The following is a 22,564-nucleotide window of genomic DNA, read 5'->3' on the forward strand; positions in this document are numbered from 1 at the left end:
GTATAATGGCTTATGAGAAATTGAGTGGTGTCCTTTTAGTTACTATATGATTGATAATACGGTTTTCAATTTGAACAGCAGAAAGTTGTCTCCCTTCAACCGTATGAATTATTACAATGTGTGACAACAAATTTTCCAGCAAGGTGAGGTTTTTCATTGGTAAAGTGGTGGAGTGACAGGCACGAGTACAGCCATTAAAGTTTCACTACATTAATACTAGCTTCCTTCTGTCGAAGATTGGGGTAAGTAAGCATAAAAAGCCACAGAAAATCTATTCCTTGCCCCATTTCAGTTCTGGCTTAGGCCCTGCCTTGGATGACATCACTCTTGATGAAACTTAAAACACGCAGAAAAATAGTTATCAGTGTACTGGAGACAAAGCATACCATATTTTACAGACTATAAGATGCACTTGAATTTTTAAGCAATTTTTTGAAAACAGTAACAATTTTATCATTTTTGTTATTAGACTACAAAGGCAGAATGAAAAATCTTAGTTTATAAAAGCAAAATGATCTTTAAAAACCATGAAAATCATCTGATCTACTACTACTACTACTACTACTACTACTCCTCCTCCTCCTCCTCCTCCTCCTCCTCCTCCTCTTCCTCTTGACGCAATGGATTCATTCGACAGAAACATGTATGCATCATCATTGTGCATATTGTGGATGGCATAGGAATATGTCCACAGCTGACGTTTCTAATAGCAAACTCCAGTTGAGATGAGCGGTGTAGGAAAATTTTTCATCAGATCAAATGTTATCACTGTAACGTTACCATCTGATTTGCTAAGCAAAGGATTACTCTGTAAACCTGCCCGTGCATACTCAGCTTTTGCTGATGGAATTCATGTTCTGCAATTGACTTCATTCTCTACATATCATTATCGGCAGGTGTTATTTTTACCTGCAAAGCATCACATGTTCGATAACGAGTTGGACACTGGTGGATGAAATGACAAATTGCAGATTTCGTAAAAAAATTGGCGGAAAATAAAATGGGAAACAGGCATTTGCTCCTCTGCACAGTACAGTGAATACATGATTGATACATACATGATTGATGCATACACGACTGATACATACACGACTGATACATACACGACTGATACATACACGACTGATACATACACGACTGATACATACACGACTGATACATACACGACTGATACATACACGACTGATACATACACGACTGATACATACACGACTGATACATACACGACTGATACATACACGACTGATACATACACGACTGATACATACACGACTGATACATACACGACTGATACATACACGACTGATACATACACGACTGATACATACACGACTGATACATACACGACTGATACATACACGACTGATACATACACGACTGATACATACACGACTGATACATACACGACTGATACATACACGACTGATACATACACGACTGATACATACACGACTGATACATACACGACTGATACATACACGACTGATACATACACGACTGATACATACACGACTGATACATACACGACTGATACATACACGACTGATACATACACGACTGATACATACACGACTGATACATACACGACTGATACATACACGACTGATACATACACGACTGATACATACACGACTGATACATACACGACTGATACATACACGACTGATACATACACGACTGATACATACACGACTGATACATACACGACTGATACATACACGACTGATACATACACGACTGATACATACACGACTGATACATACACGACTGATACATACACGACTGATACATACACGACTGATACATACACGACTGATACATACACGACTGATACATACACGACTGATACATACACGACTGATACATACACGACTGATACATACACGACTGATACATACACGACTGATACATACACGACTGATACATACACGACTGATACATACACGACTGATACATACACGACTGATACATACACGACTGATACATACACGACTGATACATACACGACTGATACATACACGACTGATACATACACGACTGATACATACACGACTGATACATACACGACTGATACATACACGACTGATACATACACGACTGATACATACACGACTGATACATACACGACTGATACATACACGACTGATACATACACGACTGATACATACACGACTGATACATACACGACTGATACATACACGACTGATACATACACGACTGATACATACACGACTGATACATACACGACTGATACATACACGACTGATACATACACGACTGATACATACACGACTGATACATACACGACTGATACATACACGACTGATACATACACGACTGATACATACACGACTGATACATACACGACTGATACATACACGACTGATACATACACGACTGATACATACACGACTGATACATACACGACTGATACATACACGACTGATACATACACGACTGATACATACACGACTGATACATACACGACTGATACATACACGACTGATACATACACGACTGATACATACACGACTGATACATACACGACTGATACATACACGACTGATACATACACGACTGATACATACACGACTGATACATACACGACTGATACATACACGACTGATACATACACGACTGATACATACACGACTGATAATCGGAAAATTTTTGTGTGAAATGTTTTACTACATCAACTTTGTGGGGAGGTGTTTTATTACTGGGTTCAGCTTTACCTCTACCATCGCAAGGATGTGTTGCTTTTCCCCTTTTATTCTTGAGTACCCTATCAATTCTTCCAGCAGATATGGCTAAAGTGTTCTGAAAGAGTCTTTTGCACACCCCAGTTTCACACCCATTTGAATTGAGCAAGTAATACAATTTTGTCTTCTCCCTGTGTGAATGTTGCTGACCTACGTAAGACAATGCTTTATCAACAACTTTAATCATGGTAAACAGGAAAGCCGACTGCAGGTCATGGCTGCCTAAATTATAAAACTCATTGAATACTTGTTCCTGCCGTTCTTCGTTGATGTTTTTGTGCCACTCATACCAGCACGAACACTCGTTGATTGTCCGCAATTCCTTTCAAGGTACAAGGTTACCCTTACGGTTGGCGTACTCTTCACCTAGTACTCTCCATTCTTTCCCAACATTACAAAGCCATTTATCTTCGTTTCTAAGGTGCATCTTTCCTCGGCTCCATACCACGGCATCGTCGTTTGTCTCTGGCATGTCCTCTGAAAAAGTTGTTGCTGCAGCCGTGCTCGCTCAAGCTTCTCCTGGTGCTACCCTATCGGATGCAAACATCTCTGCAATAAAAATATCCACCCCTCAATGTAATATTAACTACATGACAGTAATTGTCAACGTGGGAATTGGTATCCTCAGGCGAAGCAATTGCACAACACGACTCAGCGGGTGATAAAACATTGTTGTAACACACAACATTAAAAGTGATTGTTGCTCGAGTACACAATATAGCAATAAATAAAGTATTGTTTGTATTTCGTTGTGTTTTTGTATGGAAAACAACTTGCATCTTGTGAGCAGTCACCGTTCGAGGCACCTCTGTATATCTTTGCGTATTGAACACATTAGTGTGCATTCGACAACGTTATCTGCAAACAAAAGAAAGGAACACAACAACAACTAACCTTGCAATTGCTCATCAAGACTTTTCACAGGGGCTTCCATGCTGAACAACTGGCATGCTCTACCACGTGGTTCCACGTTGTTCCATGCTGAATACACAAGTCCTTCGTTCGCTAGTGTCACGACAGTGGACAGAGAGCACAGAGCACAAATGGACTATTACACATAGTCCACTCCTGCTCTCAACAGTGTCTATCTGCAGTTGAGTGCAACAGCAATGTGTACATTGCTAAATGAGACAAACCTTCAGATAAACAAACAGATCAACAGGCATTGCATAATAATTGTATACTGTTAGCACATCATGTCAGTTTCTCAAATGCACAAAAAGTGAGGGTTAGTCTGCTTGTGCTCTCAGTGCTTCATATAAGATGGTCTTCACTGACATCGAGAGCGTTACTTGTGCCGTGCTTCTTGAAAGATTTAACAATAATGTCTTTTCTCACTCTAGACCATGACAGTTTTATCCACTGACACACTTCTTTGATTGTAGGTCGTTTTAAAGCTCCCTTCAGTGTGACTTCATGTTTGGTTTCATGAATCATCCATTTGTTCCATTCCTCTCTCATGTACACTTTAAATGATTTATTTATTGAGACATCAAGAGGTTACAATTGTTAAGTAAGTTCTTCTGAAATAACAGCAAGCTCTTTTTTCCCTGTCTCAGTTTCTCTTTCACAGAATTTTTCAAATGATCAATAGACTGATCTAGCACAAGAAGTGAACTCTTCTTCAATAAAGCACCTATCCATTTTTCCCACACTCTGTTAATCCATAATTTTATACCAGCCTCGTCCATCCAACCCTTCTCATGTATGTGAACACCACCACCTTTTGGTATTTGAGAAGGTTTTGGTATTGCTGAAAATGATCATTGTATTGAGTTTAATGCCATCAGCACAACATGAAAGGACAACAATGTAGTGAAATTTTATGTCCACGTGTTTGTATAGTTACAGTTTTAGCACCTTTATTGGCAACTGTTTTGTTACTTGGCACATCAAATGTCAGAGAAGTTTCGTCCATTTTCGCTGTTTAGCATAGTTACACACTGGTTTTCTTTCGATGTTGAATAATAAAGTGATGAAAAGATATTATTTTCTCTTCATACTGTTGTTGCATTCTCTTGTTGCATTTTCTGAGATATTTTGGTTTTCATTCGCATGCTAAATCCATAGCGCTACATAAACCCCTGTAGCTAGAGCCAACTCTACCATTAAAGTCTGTTAAGTTCCACTGTAGCAGTAGCTTGTGAATGTGTATTTGAATCATTTTGATTAATTTGGCAGTTTCCTTGAATCCATTTCCGGGTGTCTTCTTTCAGTTTTGGCCATTTTGCATTCAGTTCTCTATTTGCACATTTAGTCTCTCTCTCTCTCTCTCTCTCTCTCTCTCTCTCTCTCTCTCTCTCTCTCTCTCTCTCTCTCTCTCTCCACTAACCTGTCAGTCTGTCAGTTGTGAATGGTTTTTTCTGTTGGTGGGGCCCGAAATGCCACTCAGCTGCTGTTTCCATGATCTTCTATGTATGCTATTACTTTCAGTTTATAGCCTGCATCATATGAATACCTTTTATTTTTTTCCATTACGAAACTAGCTACTAACAAAAATATTGTACTGTTCCTGATAGCACATAAGACAAATCACTTTTAATTAAAGTTCAGTGGCACCTTAAACTGCAGTGTTCTGGGTTTGTGGTGGTGGAGTGGGAGGAAGTCAGTGTTAGCAAGCTTGCAAATCCCGCAACTCGTGTTCGTGGAACTGGTGCACTGCTGCTGCCAGTTGAATCCAATGTTGCGAAATAGAGATAGGTTTCCTGCAGCATGGAATATATGGCCATTTTTAAGACTGGTGGGAATTTTAAATCAAATACTGGACATTTTTGTTTTAATTTCGAATATAAGATGCACCTGAATTTTGAAGGCAATTTTTCGAAGGAAAAGGGCGCATCTTATAGTCCGTAAAATATGATAGTTTCCAAGTATCTACATAACTAACTTTTTTTAACTCACACTGTCATTGTATTACTTAATATTTTATGACTTAACAAGATGTTAGACTTTTTAATTGGAAACAAGAATGTATGAGGGATTAGAAACACGAGTACCTCTTATCTGACAAAGCTTCATTTCTGTACATCATGTGGATCGTATTCTGTGGTCAACTACAGTTTGTCTCTGTAATACCTATACAGTACCTTCTGTGGGCAACATTGTGTTATGTTAACAAGTATGGATTTTGTGTTTATTATGTAAGTGGAACTGACACAATTTTAAATGGCATTCTTTCTGCTGTAAGACACATAAAGAACTTTGTTTATATTGCCATTATATAATTTCCAATGCTAATGAAGGTAGTCACAAATACATTGGTGATTTAATATCCATTTGTTTTATACATGGGTGCTGTGTCTGTTAACATATGAAACTTCATTTTACTGTTTGCTTACTTTGGACACAATTTGTTACATACATTATTAAACAGGACAACATAAGCACAGAGTTATGCTCCCTCAACTAGGAAACCATTCTTGTTATTGGTAGAGTTATATTACTACATAGTAATTTTTAAAATAATTTTCTAAGTGGATGAACCACTCTTTTTACGGTAGTAACTTCCAATTGTGTATTTCAGGTGAAGTGTGCTAATTGTAAAGAAGTGTACGACAACTGGCAGACATTATGTAAAAGTGTAACCAAACCACTACGTGTTGGAAGAGGATATGTTCACTACTCGTCCAAGTGTAAATTTTGCAAGATGGAGAATAGTATCAGTAAGTGAGAGTATTCCGTTTCCAAGATAGCCATAAGAACAGTGTTCAGTGTCGTAGTGACTCTACAAGCTTTGGATTATTGTTAAATATGCAGTACTGTCATTAAGCACATACACAAATCCACGACACTATCCTAGCTTTCGAAACTAATGGTTCCATTCTTGGGCAGAGGAGAGTGAGATAGGTTGGGGAAGATGAGACAGGAACGGCATGTCACTCAACTTTCTGAGTCTATGGGACCTGCATTTTTGTCTTAACCTTCACCAAACAATTATTCTCTCCTCCCTGAGAATGAAACTATAAGTTCCAAAAGCTAAGATAGTGTGGTGTGTTTTTATAGTGCCTATTGGCAGTACTGATATTTTACCTCTGAAGGTAAGCAATGGCTGCCGGTTCTGTCTAGTAATATTACAAGTACATTTATTACTGTCTCCATTTGTGTCCCTTGTACTTTTAGATTAAAATCAGTTATGGAGTTTCTGAAGAGATGAATAACAATTGCAGCACACACAAAAAAAAAAAAAAAAAAAAAAAAAAAAGCAGACCCCCCTCACTTTGGTTTCTTATGTCAGTGGAATTGAGATGTTACACTCTAACCTTCCTTCTTGATTAATTTTGTTGGTTAATAATCCAAGACTCATAATTTTAGTGGAAATCTGGAATAGTGAAGGAAGGTTAAATATGTTGTATATTTGTGAGTCAGAGACAGTGAGAGGAAGAAGACAACGTGACTCTAATCATGAGACTTGGAAAAAATTATGGATTGAAGACCGTATCTACCTTCACGAACTGGGAAAATGTCTGTGTAAAAGTCTTCCTGAACTGTTGAGGTTATCTATTAATCCAAAATAAAGTTACCACTCATTGAGGTCTGAAACAATAATGTACTCAAGAAAAGAATGTCTGCTGGTGTCACAACTCTTATTTTCTTGACACTGACATTTACTTCAGCTCTTAAACACCTGTTATACAGGTAAATACATTTGCACAAACTGAAACAAAGGAAGCTGGTACCAATACTTCTGAGTTTACTCTCTAAGGTGTACTTCTGACAAAATTGTTGTCACAAAACTAATGGTAATAACTGCTAATGAAAGTATCTGCTAGTCTTTGTAATCCAACAGACAAACAATTGTGCACTGCATCTCAACCAGCACAATCTATTTTCTCCATGAAAATGGAGAGATACAGGTAAGATTAAAAAGAAAGCAAATATCATAACATTCATGGTCTCTGACATAGAAAACTCTAGGATTTTCAAAGTACTGATGACAGAATTACACAACTCGTTGACTTCGTATCGAATTGGAAGCAGTTGCCGTCCAGGTTCGCTCGGACTCTGCGGTTATGGTTTACAGTCTCTATCTCCCTCATGACAGGACACCTACACACTGCCCTGACTTCTCTCCTGCAGTGTCTACCTCCTACCTTCCTCCTCCTCAGGATTTTAACACCCATCACCCCCTTGTGGGGCAGTGCTTTATGTAGTTGGTGTGTAATCGTAAGCCAGTTTCTTGCAGACCACAACCTGTGCCTTCGTAATTATGGTTCGCCTATCCACTTAAGTGCCACTTATGGCACTTTCTCTGCCATAGATCTTTTGCTCTATTCCCATTCGGTTCTCCCTTCATTACACTGGTTACCCCAGTATGACCTCTGCGATAGTGACCACATCCCATTAATTCTCTGCACTATGACCTTGTGGGGCGGCGGGTGGAAATTTTGTTGTTATTTAAAATGTAGAATGTAATGTAGTAAAGATTGCATTTCCCGGCCGATTAACCATATGTGGGGCGGCGGGTGGAATTAATTGTTATATAAATGTTCCTATTATTTATGCTGTCTTTTGCCGTTCTCAACACTGGCTCTCTAACTACAATATTGGCAACCGGAAAGTGATTAGCAAAACGTGAAGCCTGTAATTAGAATTCCTAGTGCCCACTTCATCTGAGAAATACACTTATAGCTACAGCTTATAGCTCTGAGGAATTAGGAGATTGTCTGGGATTCATAATCAAAAACGATCCTGTAAAAACGTTCGCTATATTCTGAGAGTCACAGATTTAAAAAAAAAAAAAAAAATCCACACAATCTGACTAACAGAGCAGTTCAGAGTCTAATGCGCTGATGCAACTATAACTGTCCAAATTAAATGTTTAAGTGAATGCTCGCCATAATTTGATGATGATGTTCATCAAACGCCACGCTAAATAATGGTAGAATGTTTGTCCCGCGGCGGCACGTGAAAATACGACATACGCAAACTGAAGATAGATCATTAAAGTCATCCCAGAATTAACACTTCGCTCGAAAACGATTTCATGGTTACGCATATCCCGAGTAACTTATTACGGCATCCGAGGCTGTTTATAGCAATGATATCGACGCGACGCGACTCCCGACACAGATGGTGTGCTATTCAGCGTCTGGAGAGAACTGGGGCCTTTTTTTTTTCTCGCGCAGTGTTCTTATATATATAAAGCCGCAGTGCGGACGGCTAAGGGAATGCCTGATCAAATCGGCTCTCCCGACTAGCCGCTGGACTAGTAATGCACCACTTTAAGTTATTGAATAAACCATCGCTTCCTTTGCTGATGGCCAATGAAGCTCTCAATTTAAATGTGCATTCAGCACACAGGTAAGTAATCATAATAAAAGTCTGACGTGGCTAAGTCAAATATTTTGGGCGAGAGAATTAATTTAATTACACTACACACAGTAGACGAGCTCTGAACTTGCCCTTTGGAGATACGCTATCGCTATAGTTTTATAGTTATTCAATTGATACTTCTCACATCTTTATGATTATAGCGGATCTCCCTTCTACTTAAATTTAAACATCCTAGCCTTATTTATTCGCCTACTTAATCTATCTTGCTTCCTTAATTTTTAAGACAAAACCCAGAAAATCATGAATTTCCACTAAACTTTTAATTTGTGAGATCCAAAGTACTGTTTCTATTACATTATTATGAAAAAGGAATCTAAATATAAATTTTTAAGTCTCTAGCTCTTTTCTGTTGTGCCAATTATTTTTACAGAAAAATGTCCAAATTTCGAAAATGGTTAAAGTTATCGAACTGATATTCAACACATATTGATTTAGTATTACTCCTGACGTGGTAGAACCATTTCAGGTTATATACTTGATTTTTAAAATATTGCGCAACATTTATGACGTCAGAGCTAGTTACAGCGGACTAGGCTGGCACACAATGGAAAGACTGATGAGAATTTTATAAGGCGTGAGTAGGCTGCTTCCCTACAACCTCTGTGATAGTGAGCACTTCCCATTAATTCTCTTGTTCCCTTCTCACGTCCTGATGGCCAGGTTATCCTGCTGGGCTTTCCATTGCACTGTGATTCACTCCTATATATTTCCCACATCATGTTTACCCACTCCTTGTCAGGTTCTATTGATGAATTCATCTGTGACATGCATGATACAATTATTCACACCACTGGCATTGCTGTCCCCCCCACTCATCAGGCCCCTTTTGCTGCCAGCCAGTCCTGTGGTGGAGCATGGCCACAGCCATTGTCATCCGTGATCGCCATCAGGTTTGGCAGTGCCTTAAGTGACACCTGCCCGCTGCCTGTCTTATTACCTTTAAATGTCTTCACAGTGAAGCTTTTTAATCAAACAGAGCAAGGGTGTGTGTTGCGAATACTTTCTCCTCCCTTGGTTGTTCTGTCCCTTTGTCACGGGTATGGGCTACGATCCGCAATCTCCAAGGTTGCCAATGACACATCTTCCACCCTGGTCCTTGCCCTTTCGGGTGGCCTTTGTATGGGTCCATTGGTTCTTGCGAAACACTTGAGACCCATTTTGTCCAGCCACCATCCTCCTCTGGAAACAGCAAGCTGAAGCTTCCCACTTTTGTTTCACCCCTTGTCACGCAGAATTCTACAATGAACCTTTTACTGAATGGGAACTTCTTCTGGTCCTCTCCTCTTTCCATGATTCTGCCACTGGCCCCAATTCCATCCATAACCAATGCCTCAACACCTCAATCCTCCACAACAACAATATCTCCCCTGGGTGTTCAACTATATTTGGCTCCAAGGCATTCCCCCCCACCCTCAGTGGAGAGGCAGTATTGTGGTTCATGTCTTTAAGCCTGGTAAGGATCCATTGTCTCTTCATAGTTACTGGCCAGTTGCAAGTTTCATAAGGTCTATGACAGCTTGGCACCATCAAATCTTTCTTACACTTAAGGAATGGGGTCTTCGAGGCCCCATCCCAATTTTTATTTGCCAGTTCTTCTCCTATTCAGAATTCAGGTTGGCAACATTCTCAGCTTTTCACAGATCCAGGAGAATGATGTTCCACAGGACTCAGTATTGAGTGTCCTCCTTGTTCTCATCACTATTAATGGACTCATGGTCTCTGTCAGACAGTGGGTCACCCCTGCTCTGTCTATGGATGATTTCAGTATCTGGGCTAGTTCCTACTCGGTGACCTCTGTTTAGCAACCGCTCCAGGTTTTCATCGTGCTTCTGTGAGGATATACTAACCTGGTTTTCATCATGCTTCTGTGAGGATATACTAACCTGGTTTTCAATCCCCCCTCCCCCACATCGTGGATGGTGCATTCCTGCTACCGTACTACGGTCCATTCTGTCTGGAACTCTACCGCAACACCGAATGCCTGACCGTGGTCCCCTAGTTCTGTCTCTTGGGTTTTCTTTTTCACAACAAGCTTACTTGGGTGCCCCCATACCTGCTTCTGAAGATTGGCTGTCTCCATAAACTCAATGATGATCACTTCCTTGCCCACAACTTTTGTGGTTTGGATCATTCGACTCTTCTCTGCTTTTATCAGTCTTTAGTCCTGTCCTGTCTGTACTATGGTTGTCAAGTTTATGGCTTAGCTGTCCCTTCCACACAGCCCCTTTTGAACCTCATCCACCATCACGGTATCCGTTTACCCACCAGTGCCTTTCGCACTAGTGCTGTCAACAGTCCTCTGGCTGATGCTGGGATCCCCAACCCCAATCCCTTCAGTTCATATGTTCCAGCTCCTGGCTTCCTATGCCTATGCTCTTTCCATGATCACCCCTCCTATCCTATATTTTTCGCATTTTGGGATGTGGCTCACCAACTTCCCACACTCGGGTGGCTTTACTAGTTGGGTTCCACTTCTCTTATCTCTGCTGCAATTTCCATCTTGCTTCTTTGTCCCATTCCTTATGTTTTCTCCCAGACACCCTCTCTTGGTTAATTCCTCAGCTGTGGATTCAGATGGATCTCTTCCTGGATCTGAAAGCCTCCATCGCTCAGGTAATGTTCATTTGTTTGTTCCACCTGCTCCTACGGAAGTTTCAGGATGCGATTGTTTTTTACACTGATGGCTCTAAATCCACCAATGATGTAGGGTATGCCTTCATATCTCCTGTTGGCATGGAACACAGTCTCTTGCTTGCCACGTGTAGGGTGTTTACTTCCAAACTAATGGCCATCTATTGTGGCATCTACTTCATTAAATGGTCCTCCCTCACCCTAGTTTTTCCATTGTACGGACTCAGTGAGTGAACTTCGGGATATTGCCGAGTGTTTTTCCCATCACCCCTTGGTCTGTGTCATCCATGACCTCACCTGTCTGGACCCTGCTGCTTGTCCAGTTGATTTCCTTTGGGTTCCCAGCCACATGGGTATCCCAGATAATGAGCTTGCTGATTGTCTGGCTGGGAGGCAGCCACCTACCCCTCATTCTCTGCAACACTTACAGGGGTGGCTTTGTTGTTTCACATCAAATTCCTTCTGGCTCAATCGTGGGACACTATTGGAGGACCGTGCCCTGTCTAATAAACTTTGTGTGTTCCTGGGGATTCCCACCCCATAGTGTTCTTCACTCTGCCTCTCACATTGGGAACCTACAATCCTCTGCCTTCTCTTCTTTTTATTTTCCATACCTGGTGGACCCTTGGTTTTCACCCTGTAATGAGCCCCTGCTCCCCCTCCCCTCGTTTGTAGTTGCAGGGCACGCCTCACTGTGATCCATATTTCACTGGACTGCCCCTGCCTTTTGGCCCTTTGCTCAAAGTATGCCCTCCCAACTTACTTGTACTGTGTTTTAGTGGACGATCCTCGCATGCTTTACATCCATTCTCAGTTTTCTTCATGAGTGGTTTGTCCTTCCAGATTTAAACACCTGAATTTCCTTCTGGAATTGGAGGCCCTCGGTTAGCATTTCCATTGGTTTGGGAGGACTTTGGCCTGTCCTCTATGCCAGTCAAGTTTTCTCCCCTTTTCTCCCCATGTTTTGTCTGGTCCTTTTTGTTTCCCCTTTTCTTGTGTCTTGGGTCGATGGCAGTTCTGGTGCCCAACGTGGGTAGTGCCTTTGGGGTGCCCCGTTCTCTCTCTCTCTCTCTCTCTCTCTCTCTCTCTCTCTCTCTCTCTCTCTCTCTCTCTCTCTCTCCCCCCCTCTCCCCCCCCCCCTCTCGTGCCCACCGTGTGTAGTGCCTTTGGGGTGCCCCGTTCTCTCACTCTCTCTCTCTCTCTCTCTCTCTCTCTCTCTCTCTCTCTCTCTCTCTCTCTCGTGCCCACCGTGTGTAGTGCCTTTGGGGTGCCCCGTTCTCTCACTCTCACTCTCTCTCTCTCTCTCGTGCCCACCGTGTGTAGTGCCTTTGGGGTGCCCCGTTCTCTCTCTCTCTCTCTCTCGTGCCCAACGTGTGTAGTGCCTTTCGGGTGCCCTGTGTTCTCCCTCCCTCCCTCCCTCCCTCCCTCCCTCCCTCCCTCCCTCTAACTCTCCCCCTCCTCCCCTCTCCCCCCCTCCCCTCTCCCCCCTCCCCTCTCCCCCTCCCCACTCCCCCTCCCCTCTCCCCCCTCCCCTCCCCCTCCCTATCTCCCCCTCTCCCCCTCCCCTCACCCCCCTCCCTTCCCCTTCTCCCCCTCCCCCTCTCCCCCTCCCCCTCTCCCCCTCCCCGCCCTCCTCCCCCTCTCCCCCTCCCCGCCCTCCTCCCCCTCCCCCTTCCCTCCTCCCCCTTCCCTCCTCCCCCTTCCCTCCTCCCCCTGCCCCTCCTCCCCCTGCCCCTCCTCCCCCTGCCCCTCCTCCCCCTGCCCCTCCTCCCCCTGCCCCTCCTCCCCCTGCCCCTCCTCCCCCTGCCCCTCCTCCCCCTTCCCCTCCTCCCCCTTCCCCTCCTCCCCCTTCCCCTCCTCCCCCTTCCCCTCCTCCCCCTGCCCCTCCTCCCCCTGCCCCTGCCCCTCCTCCCCCTGCCCCTGCCCCTCCTCCCCCTGCCCCTGCCCCTCCTCCCCCTGCCCCTGCCCCTCCTCCCCCTGCCCCTGCCCCTCCTCCCCCTGCCCCTGCCCCTCCTCCCCCTGCCCCTGCCCCTCCTCCCCCTGCCCCTGCCCCTCCTCCCCCTGCCCCTGCCCCTCCTCCCCCTGCCCCTGCCCCTCCTCCCCCTGCCCCTGCCCCTCCTCCCCCTGCCCCTGCCCCCCCTGCCCCTTACCCTCCTCCCCCTGCCCATGCCCCTCCTCCCCCTCCCCCTCTCTCCCCCTCCCCCTCTCTCCCCCTCCCCCTCTCTCCCCCTCCCCCTCTCTCCCCCTCTCTCCCCCTCCCCCTCTCTCCCCCTCTCTCCCCCTCCCCCCTCTCTCCCCCTCTCCCCCCCCTCCCCCCTCTCTCCGCCTCCCCCCCCTCCACCCTCTCTCCGCCTCCCCCCCTCCACCCTCTCTCCGCCTCCCCCCTCTCTCCCCTCTACCCCCTCTCTCCCCTCTACCCCCTCTCTCCCCTCTACCCCCTCCCCTCTCGACCCCCTCGACCACCTGTCCCCCTCTCGACCCCCTTTCCTCCCCTCTCCCCCCTTTCCTCCCCTCTCCCCCCTTTCCTCCCCTCTCCCCCCTTTCCTCCCCTCTCCCCCCTTTCCTCCCCTCTCCCCCCTTTCCTCCCCTCTCCCCCCTTTCCTCCCCTCTCCCCCCTTTCCTCCCCTCTCCCCCTTTCCTCCCCTCTCCCCCCTTTCCTCCCCTCTCCCCCCTTTCCTCCCCTCTCCCCCCTTTCCTCCCCTCTCCCCCCTTTCCTCCCCTCTCCCCCCTTTCCTCCCCTCTCCCCCCTTTCCTCCCCTCTCCCCCCCTCTGCCCCCTTTCCTCCCCTCTGCCCCCTTTCCTCCCCTCTGCCCCCTTTCCTCCCCTCTGCCCCCTTTCCTCCCCTCTGCCCCCTTTCCTCCCCTCTGCCCCCTTTCCTCCCCTCTGCCCCCTTTCCTCCCCTCTGCCCCCTTTCCTCCCCTCTGCCCCCTTTCCTCCCCTCTGCCCCCTTTCCTCCCCTCTGCCCCCTTTCCTCCCCTCTGCCCCCTTTCCTCCCCTCTGCCCCCTTTCCTCCCCTCTGCCCCCTTTCCTCCCCTCTGCCCCCTTTCCTCCCCTCTGCCCCCTTTCCTCCCCTCTGCCCCCTTTCCTCCCCTCTGCCCCCTTTCCTCCCCTCTGCCCCCTTTCCTCCCCTCTGCCCCCTTTCCTCCCCTCTGCCCCCTTTCCTCCCCTCTGCCCCCTTTCCTCCCCTCTGCCCCCTTTCCTCCCCTCTGCCCCCTTTCCTCCCCTCTGCCCCCTTTCCTCCCCTCTGCCCCCTTTCCTCCCCTCTGCCCCCTTTCCTCCCCTCTGCCCCCTTTCCTCCCCTCTGCCCCCTTTCCTCCCCTCTGCCCCCTTTCCTCCCCTCTGCCCCCTTTCCTCCCCTCTGCCCCCTTTCCTCCCCTCTGCCCCCTTTCCTCCCCTCTCCCCCCTCCCCCCTCTACCCCCTCCCCCTTTCCCGCCCTCCCCCCTTTCCCCCCTCTACTCCCGTCTACCCCCCTCCCCCTTTCCCGCCCTCCCCCCTTTCCCCCCTCTACTCCCGTCTCCCCCCTCTACCCCCCTACTGCCCCCTCTCCCCTCCAGCCACCCCAACATTCTTTTTTGTCTATTTTTTCCTTTCCCATCAACTGGACTGCGCTGTTTGTGTTGTTCTTTCCTTTGCAAGCTGATACTCAAGCTGCTATTGGTTTATTTATCAATTATAGTTTTTGTTTTGAAGTTGAAGTTGTGTGTGAATTTGTGATTGAGATAACAAAAGTGAATTTTTGGACTGTGATTGTGATTTATTGGCCATTCTACTGTACAATGTAAGCATGTTGGCTGTATTTACAAATACTGTGTAAACTGATATGGTATTCGTGTAGGAGTTTTTTAATGGAAACTGTAGTCTCCCCCTACAATGATTTAGACGATGAGGTTCACTCAAATTTATGGCTATTGGATGAATGTAAAAAGGGTTCGGCACCTCAGTTATTCAGGAAGTTATTGTCTGAGCCGTGTGTCTACACCAAGTTATGCACTGCTTCTTTGGTGATTATCTTGAAATAAGTTTTTCAATCAAGTATAGTTTTGTTAATTCACTTGCAGGCAGTTTATAGTTTCTAATCAGATTCTTATTGAACAACCCTCAGCTTGCTTATTACAGATCCTCTTACTTTACAAAATACAGCCTCGACTATTTCATAGCAGACACTTATGCTTTTTCTTTTCACTTTTAAGCATTACATAGTACAGGATTAAATATTCAAAGTCCAAAAAAATGCTTCAAATGGTTTCTCATTGGTAGGTGTTGGAAAATCCTTAATTTATTCTATCTTTGCTGGGTCAGGAAGATCCCATCAGGTGTGATTGTGTATCCCAGAAACTTTCTAAGAATTCGTTCAAATTAAGATGTACTTGAATTCAAAGTTTAACCAGCTACTAAATTTATGGAAAATTTCTCAAAGTTCCTTTCAGGGTTCCTCCCACATCTTGCTGGCTACCAATATGCCATCCACTTACGTACATTATAATTTTACTTAATAATTCTCCTCCCGACACGCTGTCCAAAGTTCGATGTAAAGCTGACAGAGAGATTGTTAATCTGAATGGAGATCTACGGTACCTACAGCATCTGCCTTCACTCAAGAAACTGGTATATTGATGAGATTCTAGCTCGTAAAATTTTGACAGTCATAATTTGGTGAAAATGATGACCCTTTTCTCCTGGGTCCTATTCTGAACTGCTGCTTATTTCCCTATGCAGCATTAAGCTTGTGTGTCTGTTGATTTGGCAGTCTTTGTTCATCATATTGTTCTTCACCATGAATTGGTCTGTTATCATTTTTATGATCTCACCAAGATCTTCATTGAAATTCATTGTTTCTGTTATCATTAACCTTAGGTTTTCCGTGGTCTTCACACAGTTTTAGACCATGACTTTCAGTTTAGTGACAAATTGAGTTTGTGGCCATCAAGGTCCCTGGACACTACACCTTTAGTCTTTCAACCATCCCCACAGGCAAAAATCTAAGTCTACAAGGAAAAAGCAAACACGAGAGACAATTTGATTGTTTGGATTATAAATATTACTACCCTCATAAGAGAATGGCAAGACCACATCACACGAGTTACATGTGGTGTTGTCAATAGAAGGTGGAATTCACAAAATCAGCTTTGAATTTAATCATTTAGCTTAGCTTAATACTTTCTGTGAGTATTTGTTTGGGTTACATTCTAACAGCTGTATATCTGTAACGAATACAAAATGGACACGTGTCGTAGGGAATGTTTTATTTGAATTAGTCTATACTACCACGTAAAATGTTTACTATTCCTCCTGAAGCCCTCTGATAGTAATAGTATTAATCACTCTTTTTAGATATATAAAGCTAAACCATATTTACAATATCTCAACATCTACTGTATTCTTTGAGTGCAATGAGGATTTGCAGAACTTTCATCATTCTCATCAGGGAGGCATATTTTTACCAGAATAATTAGTTCTGATGTCCCTGACATGTTGACATTGTGGGAAAGACTATTTTATTCAGAGACAAGAACATAACACTAAGACAAAACAAATGAGTTAGCAGATAGACTTTCTAGTGATACAAATGGCTATAGTTAATTAAAAAGTGTAACATGTTAAATCTAAATTGGGAATTACTTCTTTCGTCCATTTAGCATGACAAATTTCATTATATTGCACATTAACTTATCCAGGACAATAATTATGAGTTCAACTTACGTTGCTCACAGTTGTGGTGTTCAGTCTATCACTTCAGCCTCATGTGACTTATTTGATTCAGAAGTAATGAATCTTCAAGCTTAGTCAAACTCTTTGTGGACATTGTGGAGCACCGTGGGTTCTTAGAGTACTACCAAGGTCTGAAGAGATCAGTCAAGTAACTGACCTGTTCCTTAACACTATTTAGGTGGCTGTTGGATACATTACATGATTTCACAATACTACTGCAGTTCTGTGAGAACAGCAGCTTTCATCTATTGTTAGATAACACGTTTTGCACCTCACACAAATTCTTGGTAGTGATGATTTCCTCAAACTGATAATTTGCCATTGCATGTCCATAATAAGATTATCCACTGTGTCCTTTCAAACAGTATTACTCGCTGAACACAACAGATTTTAACTCAAACTGAGTGCTTCTGTCTCAGTTTCCTGGGGTTGCTGTCAACAGGGTGATTTCAGCAATTTTCCTTGATAAGTAATGTACTTTAGTATTGTAGCATTATATTGCAGGGATACGCCCTGTGTCAGTTTGAGGCAGGGTGGTGTACACAAAGTCTTTGTGCACATCTGATATCAGAAAATAGCCTTCAGCTTCTCAGGAAAAGAGCAGTTATTGCTTGGTGTTATGTGCAGCCTTCCATTGCATTTGTTCATGAAAGTTGCAGCACTTGCATGTTATTCGGTTATGCATATTGGATGGGAAATGATTTGTGCATTCTTTGGCGATTTAGTTAGTTCCCCTCTAATTTTTTTCCTCGTGGTGTATTGTATGAGCAAGTAAGGCAATAGTGCATAACATTGGCATAATCATTCTAGTTCCTTGCCAGAGAAAAGTGAGTTGACTTCTTTTCCATATGAGAGTTATATAATACCTTGCAGTAATAATTATTTCTCGTTGTACACTTAGGAAAGGATTCGTACTTGTGCAAATATGCTAAAACTTTGCTAACTTTAATCTCATCACGTTTTTAGGTCTACAGTGCATATAATGAATTGGACTAAATTCATTTTAGCTATCTTCTGTGATGGATACTCTTGTGAGTGTGGTGCACTGTGTTTTATGAGCAGAGAACATAGATGCAAAATGGATAGGAGATTCATAAGGAGGACATGCACACCAGAAATTACATATATGCTGTCATAAGTACGACAAATGGTAAATCTGAGATTGTGGTGTTCCTGTCAATGAGAGAATCACATTAGATTGTTTTTTAATCTCATTAGCAAGAATAATACCAGCACTATGTAGAAACTAATAAGGCTGTTAACATTTAAATTGTCATAGACTGCTGCTGTAGTGTAACAAAGGAGTGTTGCCAGTTAATTTCTTGTTACAGGAGATGAAAAATTTTATCTTCGTAACCACATCTTTTGGTGCAGGTAGTTACAAATGAAAACAGGTTGGTCTTTCACCAAAGAAATATTAAACAATTTTGTTTTGTTCTATGTCTGTAATGGGCTGGGAAGAATCTGTCATGACACTGTGTAATGATACATCATTGGTTGAGATGGGAAAATTGAAAATCACCAAGATGCTCAATGCAAAGCAAATGCAGTAGTAGTGAATTGTAGTGAAACTTTACTGCTTTCTCACAGGCAGTAGATCTATGGTAACGTGTAGTGACGATGGCTCTACTACCACTGCAAAACTGTATGGGAATTGACAGATAAAGAAGTAGTGAATTTTTAAATATTATGAGACACACAATTGCTTAATGGAGGGGGGGGGGGGGGGGGGGGGGAACAGCTCTATACTGGGTGATTCAAAAATGCATGTAAATATTTCAAGGGTGTATTTGTGAGGTAAATATAAGACAAAAATGTTCTATACAATTTTTTCCATACTGGGCTTATTACAGAGTTATGAACAAAACAGGATAATACATTCAATACAACGTAAGGTATTTAATTCCCAGAGTTCACAGTTTAATTACAGTGCATTTGGACTAACAACGCAAACTGATAAATAAACGTGACGTAACAAACTGAAACAATTCCTCGCGAACACTGTATTAATTTAGGTCCTCTTGATTGAACTACAGCAATGCACAATAACTAAGGAAAATTGAAGCATTTTACAGACTGTACTGTACTGTACTGTATTTGCACAAATCTTAATGCAATGCATGTTCAAAATGCTGTCCCTGAACTTGCAGACAGACCCGTGCTCGTCGCATCAATGATCTCTGCACATTACACAGTCCGTTCAACTCTCCACGAATAATTTCACAACCACCTTCAATTCTTTGTTGTAGCACTTCTCTGTTCGGTACTGCAGAAGAATACACCAATGTCTTTAGTCGGCCCCATAAATAAAAGTCTAAAGGATTCAGGTCAGGTGATCTGGCTGGCCAAGCAATTGGTCCTCCGCGACCTATCCATCGATGTGGATACGCAGAATTGAGGTACGCCCTTACGTTGCGGCTGTAATGGGCGGGAGCACCATCGTGCATAAACCACATGGTGGCTCGTGTTGCAAGAGGGACATCCTGTAACAATCCAGGCAATTCTCCCTCCAAAAATTCGCAGTACGCGTGCCCATTCAGCCTTGGAGGCAGAACATGAGGTCCGCGTAAGTAATTCCCCACAATACCACACCAAATGTTTATGGAGAATTGATGTTGATATCCACGCACAATTCTCGCGCCAGGATTCTCGACAGCCCACTGGTGCATATTATGCGAATTGATTACACCCGCACGAGTAAACATGGCCTCATCTGTGAATAATATCCGCCGAATGAACATTGGATCATTCAAATGACGCTCTTGTAACCACTGGCAGAATTGCTGACGGCGAGGATAGTCTTCAGGTGTCAATTAGTGCACTTTTTGCAGGTGAAATGGATGCAACTGTTGTCTCCGAAGCAGCCGCCATACAGTAGATTGTGGAAGTCGTACAGCTGCACTAATTTGTCTCGTACTGATAGATGGATCTTGGTCTACCAGGTCCAAAACATGTTCCTCGACGTTCACTGCATGCTCAAGTGGTCGACCTGAATGTGGCCCAGGACGAATGCCATACTCCCGCATACGTCTGTCCACAGATACAAACGTCTGATGACTTGGTAACCGTCTTCCTGGAAACAGCTCACTGTACCTTCGTCTTGCTGCAAGTGCATTTCCATCTGCTGCACCATACACAAGGTGCATATCAGCATACTCACTGTTTGAGTACATCATGTGCACGAAACCTTTAGCCTTCCGACGATGAATGAACGACAGGACGTACTTTTCCATTACCAACAACATCAGCGCCATCTTCCGTACAGTAGGAGTAAACATCACGTGCAAACAAAAACAAACACTATTCATGCAGTTTCGAATCAACTGTTGGGAGATACGTATGTGAATTACGTACCAGAATATGGCATCCTGCTGCTTGCACTGCCATCGTTTTGATACGGACATGGCTTTCGTATTTAACGATAACTCTGGAATTAAACGTTTATGGAAAAACATTTATAGAACATTTTTGTCTTATATTTACCTCACAAATACACCCTTAAAATATTTACATGCATTTTTGAATCACCCTGTATACAGAAGCTTTCCAGTTACCAATTTTTGCTTCAGTAAAGCAAACTTTATTTCACTTAAAAGATTATATATGTTTGACATTGTGTCAGTTTGGGGGTGATCTGAAAGTCATATTACTCTTGAAGAATCAAATCAACCCCCCCCCCCCCTCCCAGGGGCTCATGATTCTTTCATTTGTTTGTGCGTGTTGCACACAGGGCCCGGAGCTATTGCAGCGCAATCTTCCTACCCTGGCTGCATTTCCTTCACCCTGCCCCTCCTCTATCCTTGCTCCTTCCCTGCTACCACCTCCCTCCCTCCCTCCCTCCCTCCCTCCCTCCCTCCCTCCCTCCCTCCCTCCCTCCCTCCCTCGCTTGCTCTCTCTCTCTCTCTCTCTCTCTCTCTCTCTCTCTCTCTCTCTCTCTCTCTCTCTCTCTCTCTCTCTCTGTTCTTGATTTATGTTGACCTGGCTATCCACCTGGTTCCCTGTATTGCTTGCATTTTTGTTCATCCTGCCTGTTGTCTTTCATCCTTTTTGGTGTTTAGGTCCCTGCTTGAGGTTTGACATCCACTTCTAAATTTCCTATTTTTGGTGTGATCCCTTTGGGTATGAACTCCCTCTGTAGCGTCTACAGTGTGGATTCCTCTCCCCATTCCTTCCCCTCTTCCTTCCCCTCTTCCTTCCCCACCATAGCCCCCCTCCACCCATGTAGCCTGTCCGTGTGATGGTGCTGTTATGTACAGGTCTGGCTGAGCCCCCTGACAACATAGGGATCACACTACTGATACCTGAGTTGTCCCCTCCCCATGTATGCCAAGGAGTGGTTGCTTGTCTTCTTGGAGCATCGAAACGCCTGGCGACGGCCGTTGTGCCAGGCAGCCCTTGCTGTGGCTGGGTGGCGCCCAGTGGTGAGAGCCCCTGATAGGAGCGGGTGGTATCTGAGCAGATGCTTCGCGTATGAAGCATATCAAACTACAAGAACCTGGCCATTCTCAAAAGGCCATATCTTTGAATGGTGAAGGATCATTGAATGCAGCTTTCCCTTCCCTGGCTACACCATGGGGGGAGGCCCAGGCTCATCGTCTTGGGATGAAACACTTTCCCCACTACCTCATCTGTACTAGGACGTACAGGACATTCACCACCACAAAGCCATTGTTTTTTGTAGAGAAAATTGAGGACAAGTTTGGTGAAGTGAAGTCTCAGTAAGATGCGGCCGGGCTCTGTTGATTCAAGTTTCTTCTGCCGCCCAGTCTGCAGCTCTTACTGCTTGTGATCGACTTTGCAATGTCCTAGTACCTTTTATCTCCCCTCCAATCTCTGACTATGGTCCAGGGAGTGATTTTTCATAGGGACCTCATTCCGCAAACTGGTGAACTCCGGGCTAAACTGGAGCATTTTGTTTGATGTGGGGAGAGGGTTCTCAAACACAACCGCACTGATCTCGACACCTCCATTCTGGCTTTCGAGGGGCATACCCTCCCAGAGAAGGTCAAAGTTGTTTGCTACAGATGTGACATGAAGCTGTACGTCCCACCACCCATTGAGGTGCTTCCGGTGCTTGCGTTTTGGGCGTATGTATTCGCTCTGTATGGCAGACCCTCTGTGTGTGGTG

At 44.2% G+C, this 22,564-nt stretch overlaps 1 protein-coding gene across 1 annotated transcript in view; it reads left to right on the forward strand.

Annotated features, from left to right (window-relative positions):
* Positions 1-22,564, forward strand: part of LOC124721994 (UPF0587 protein v1g245604) — a 125,603-nt gene that overhangs the window by 66,976 nt on the left and 36,063 nt on the right. The window contains exon 4 of the mRNA XM_047247166.1: positions 6,286-6,424. Coding sequence (XP_047103122.1) covers positions 6,286-6,424 — 139 coding nt within the window. The remainder of the gene's footprint in view (positions 1-6,285; positions 6,425-22,564) is intronic.

This window comes from Schistocerca piceifrons, chromosome X, assembly GCF_021461385.2.
Source record: "Schistocerca piceifrons isolate TAMUIC-IGC-003096 chromosome X, iqSchPice1.1, whole genome shotgun sequence".
Lineage (NCBI taxonomy): Eukaryota > Metazoa > Arthropoda > Insecta > Orthoptera > Acrididae > Schistocerca > Schistocerca piceifrons.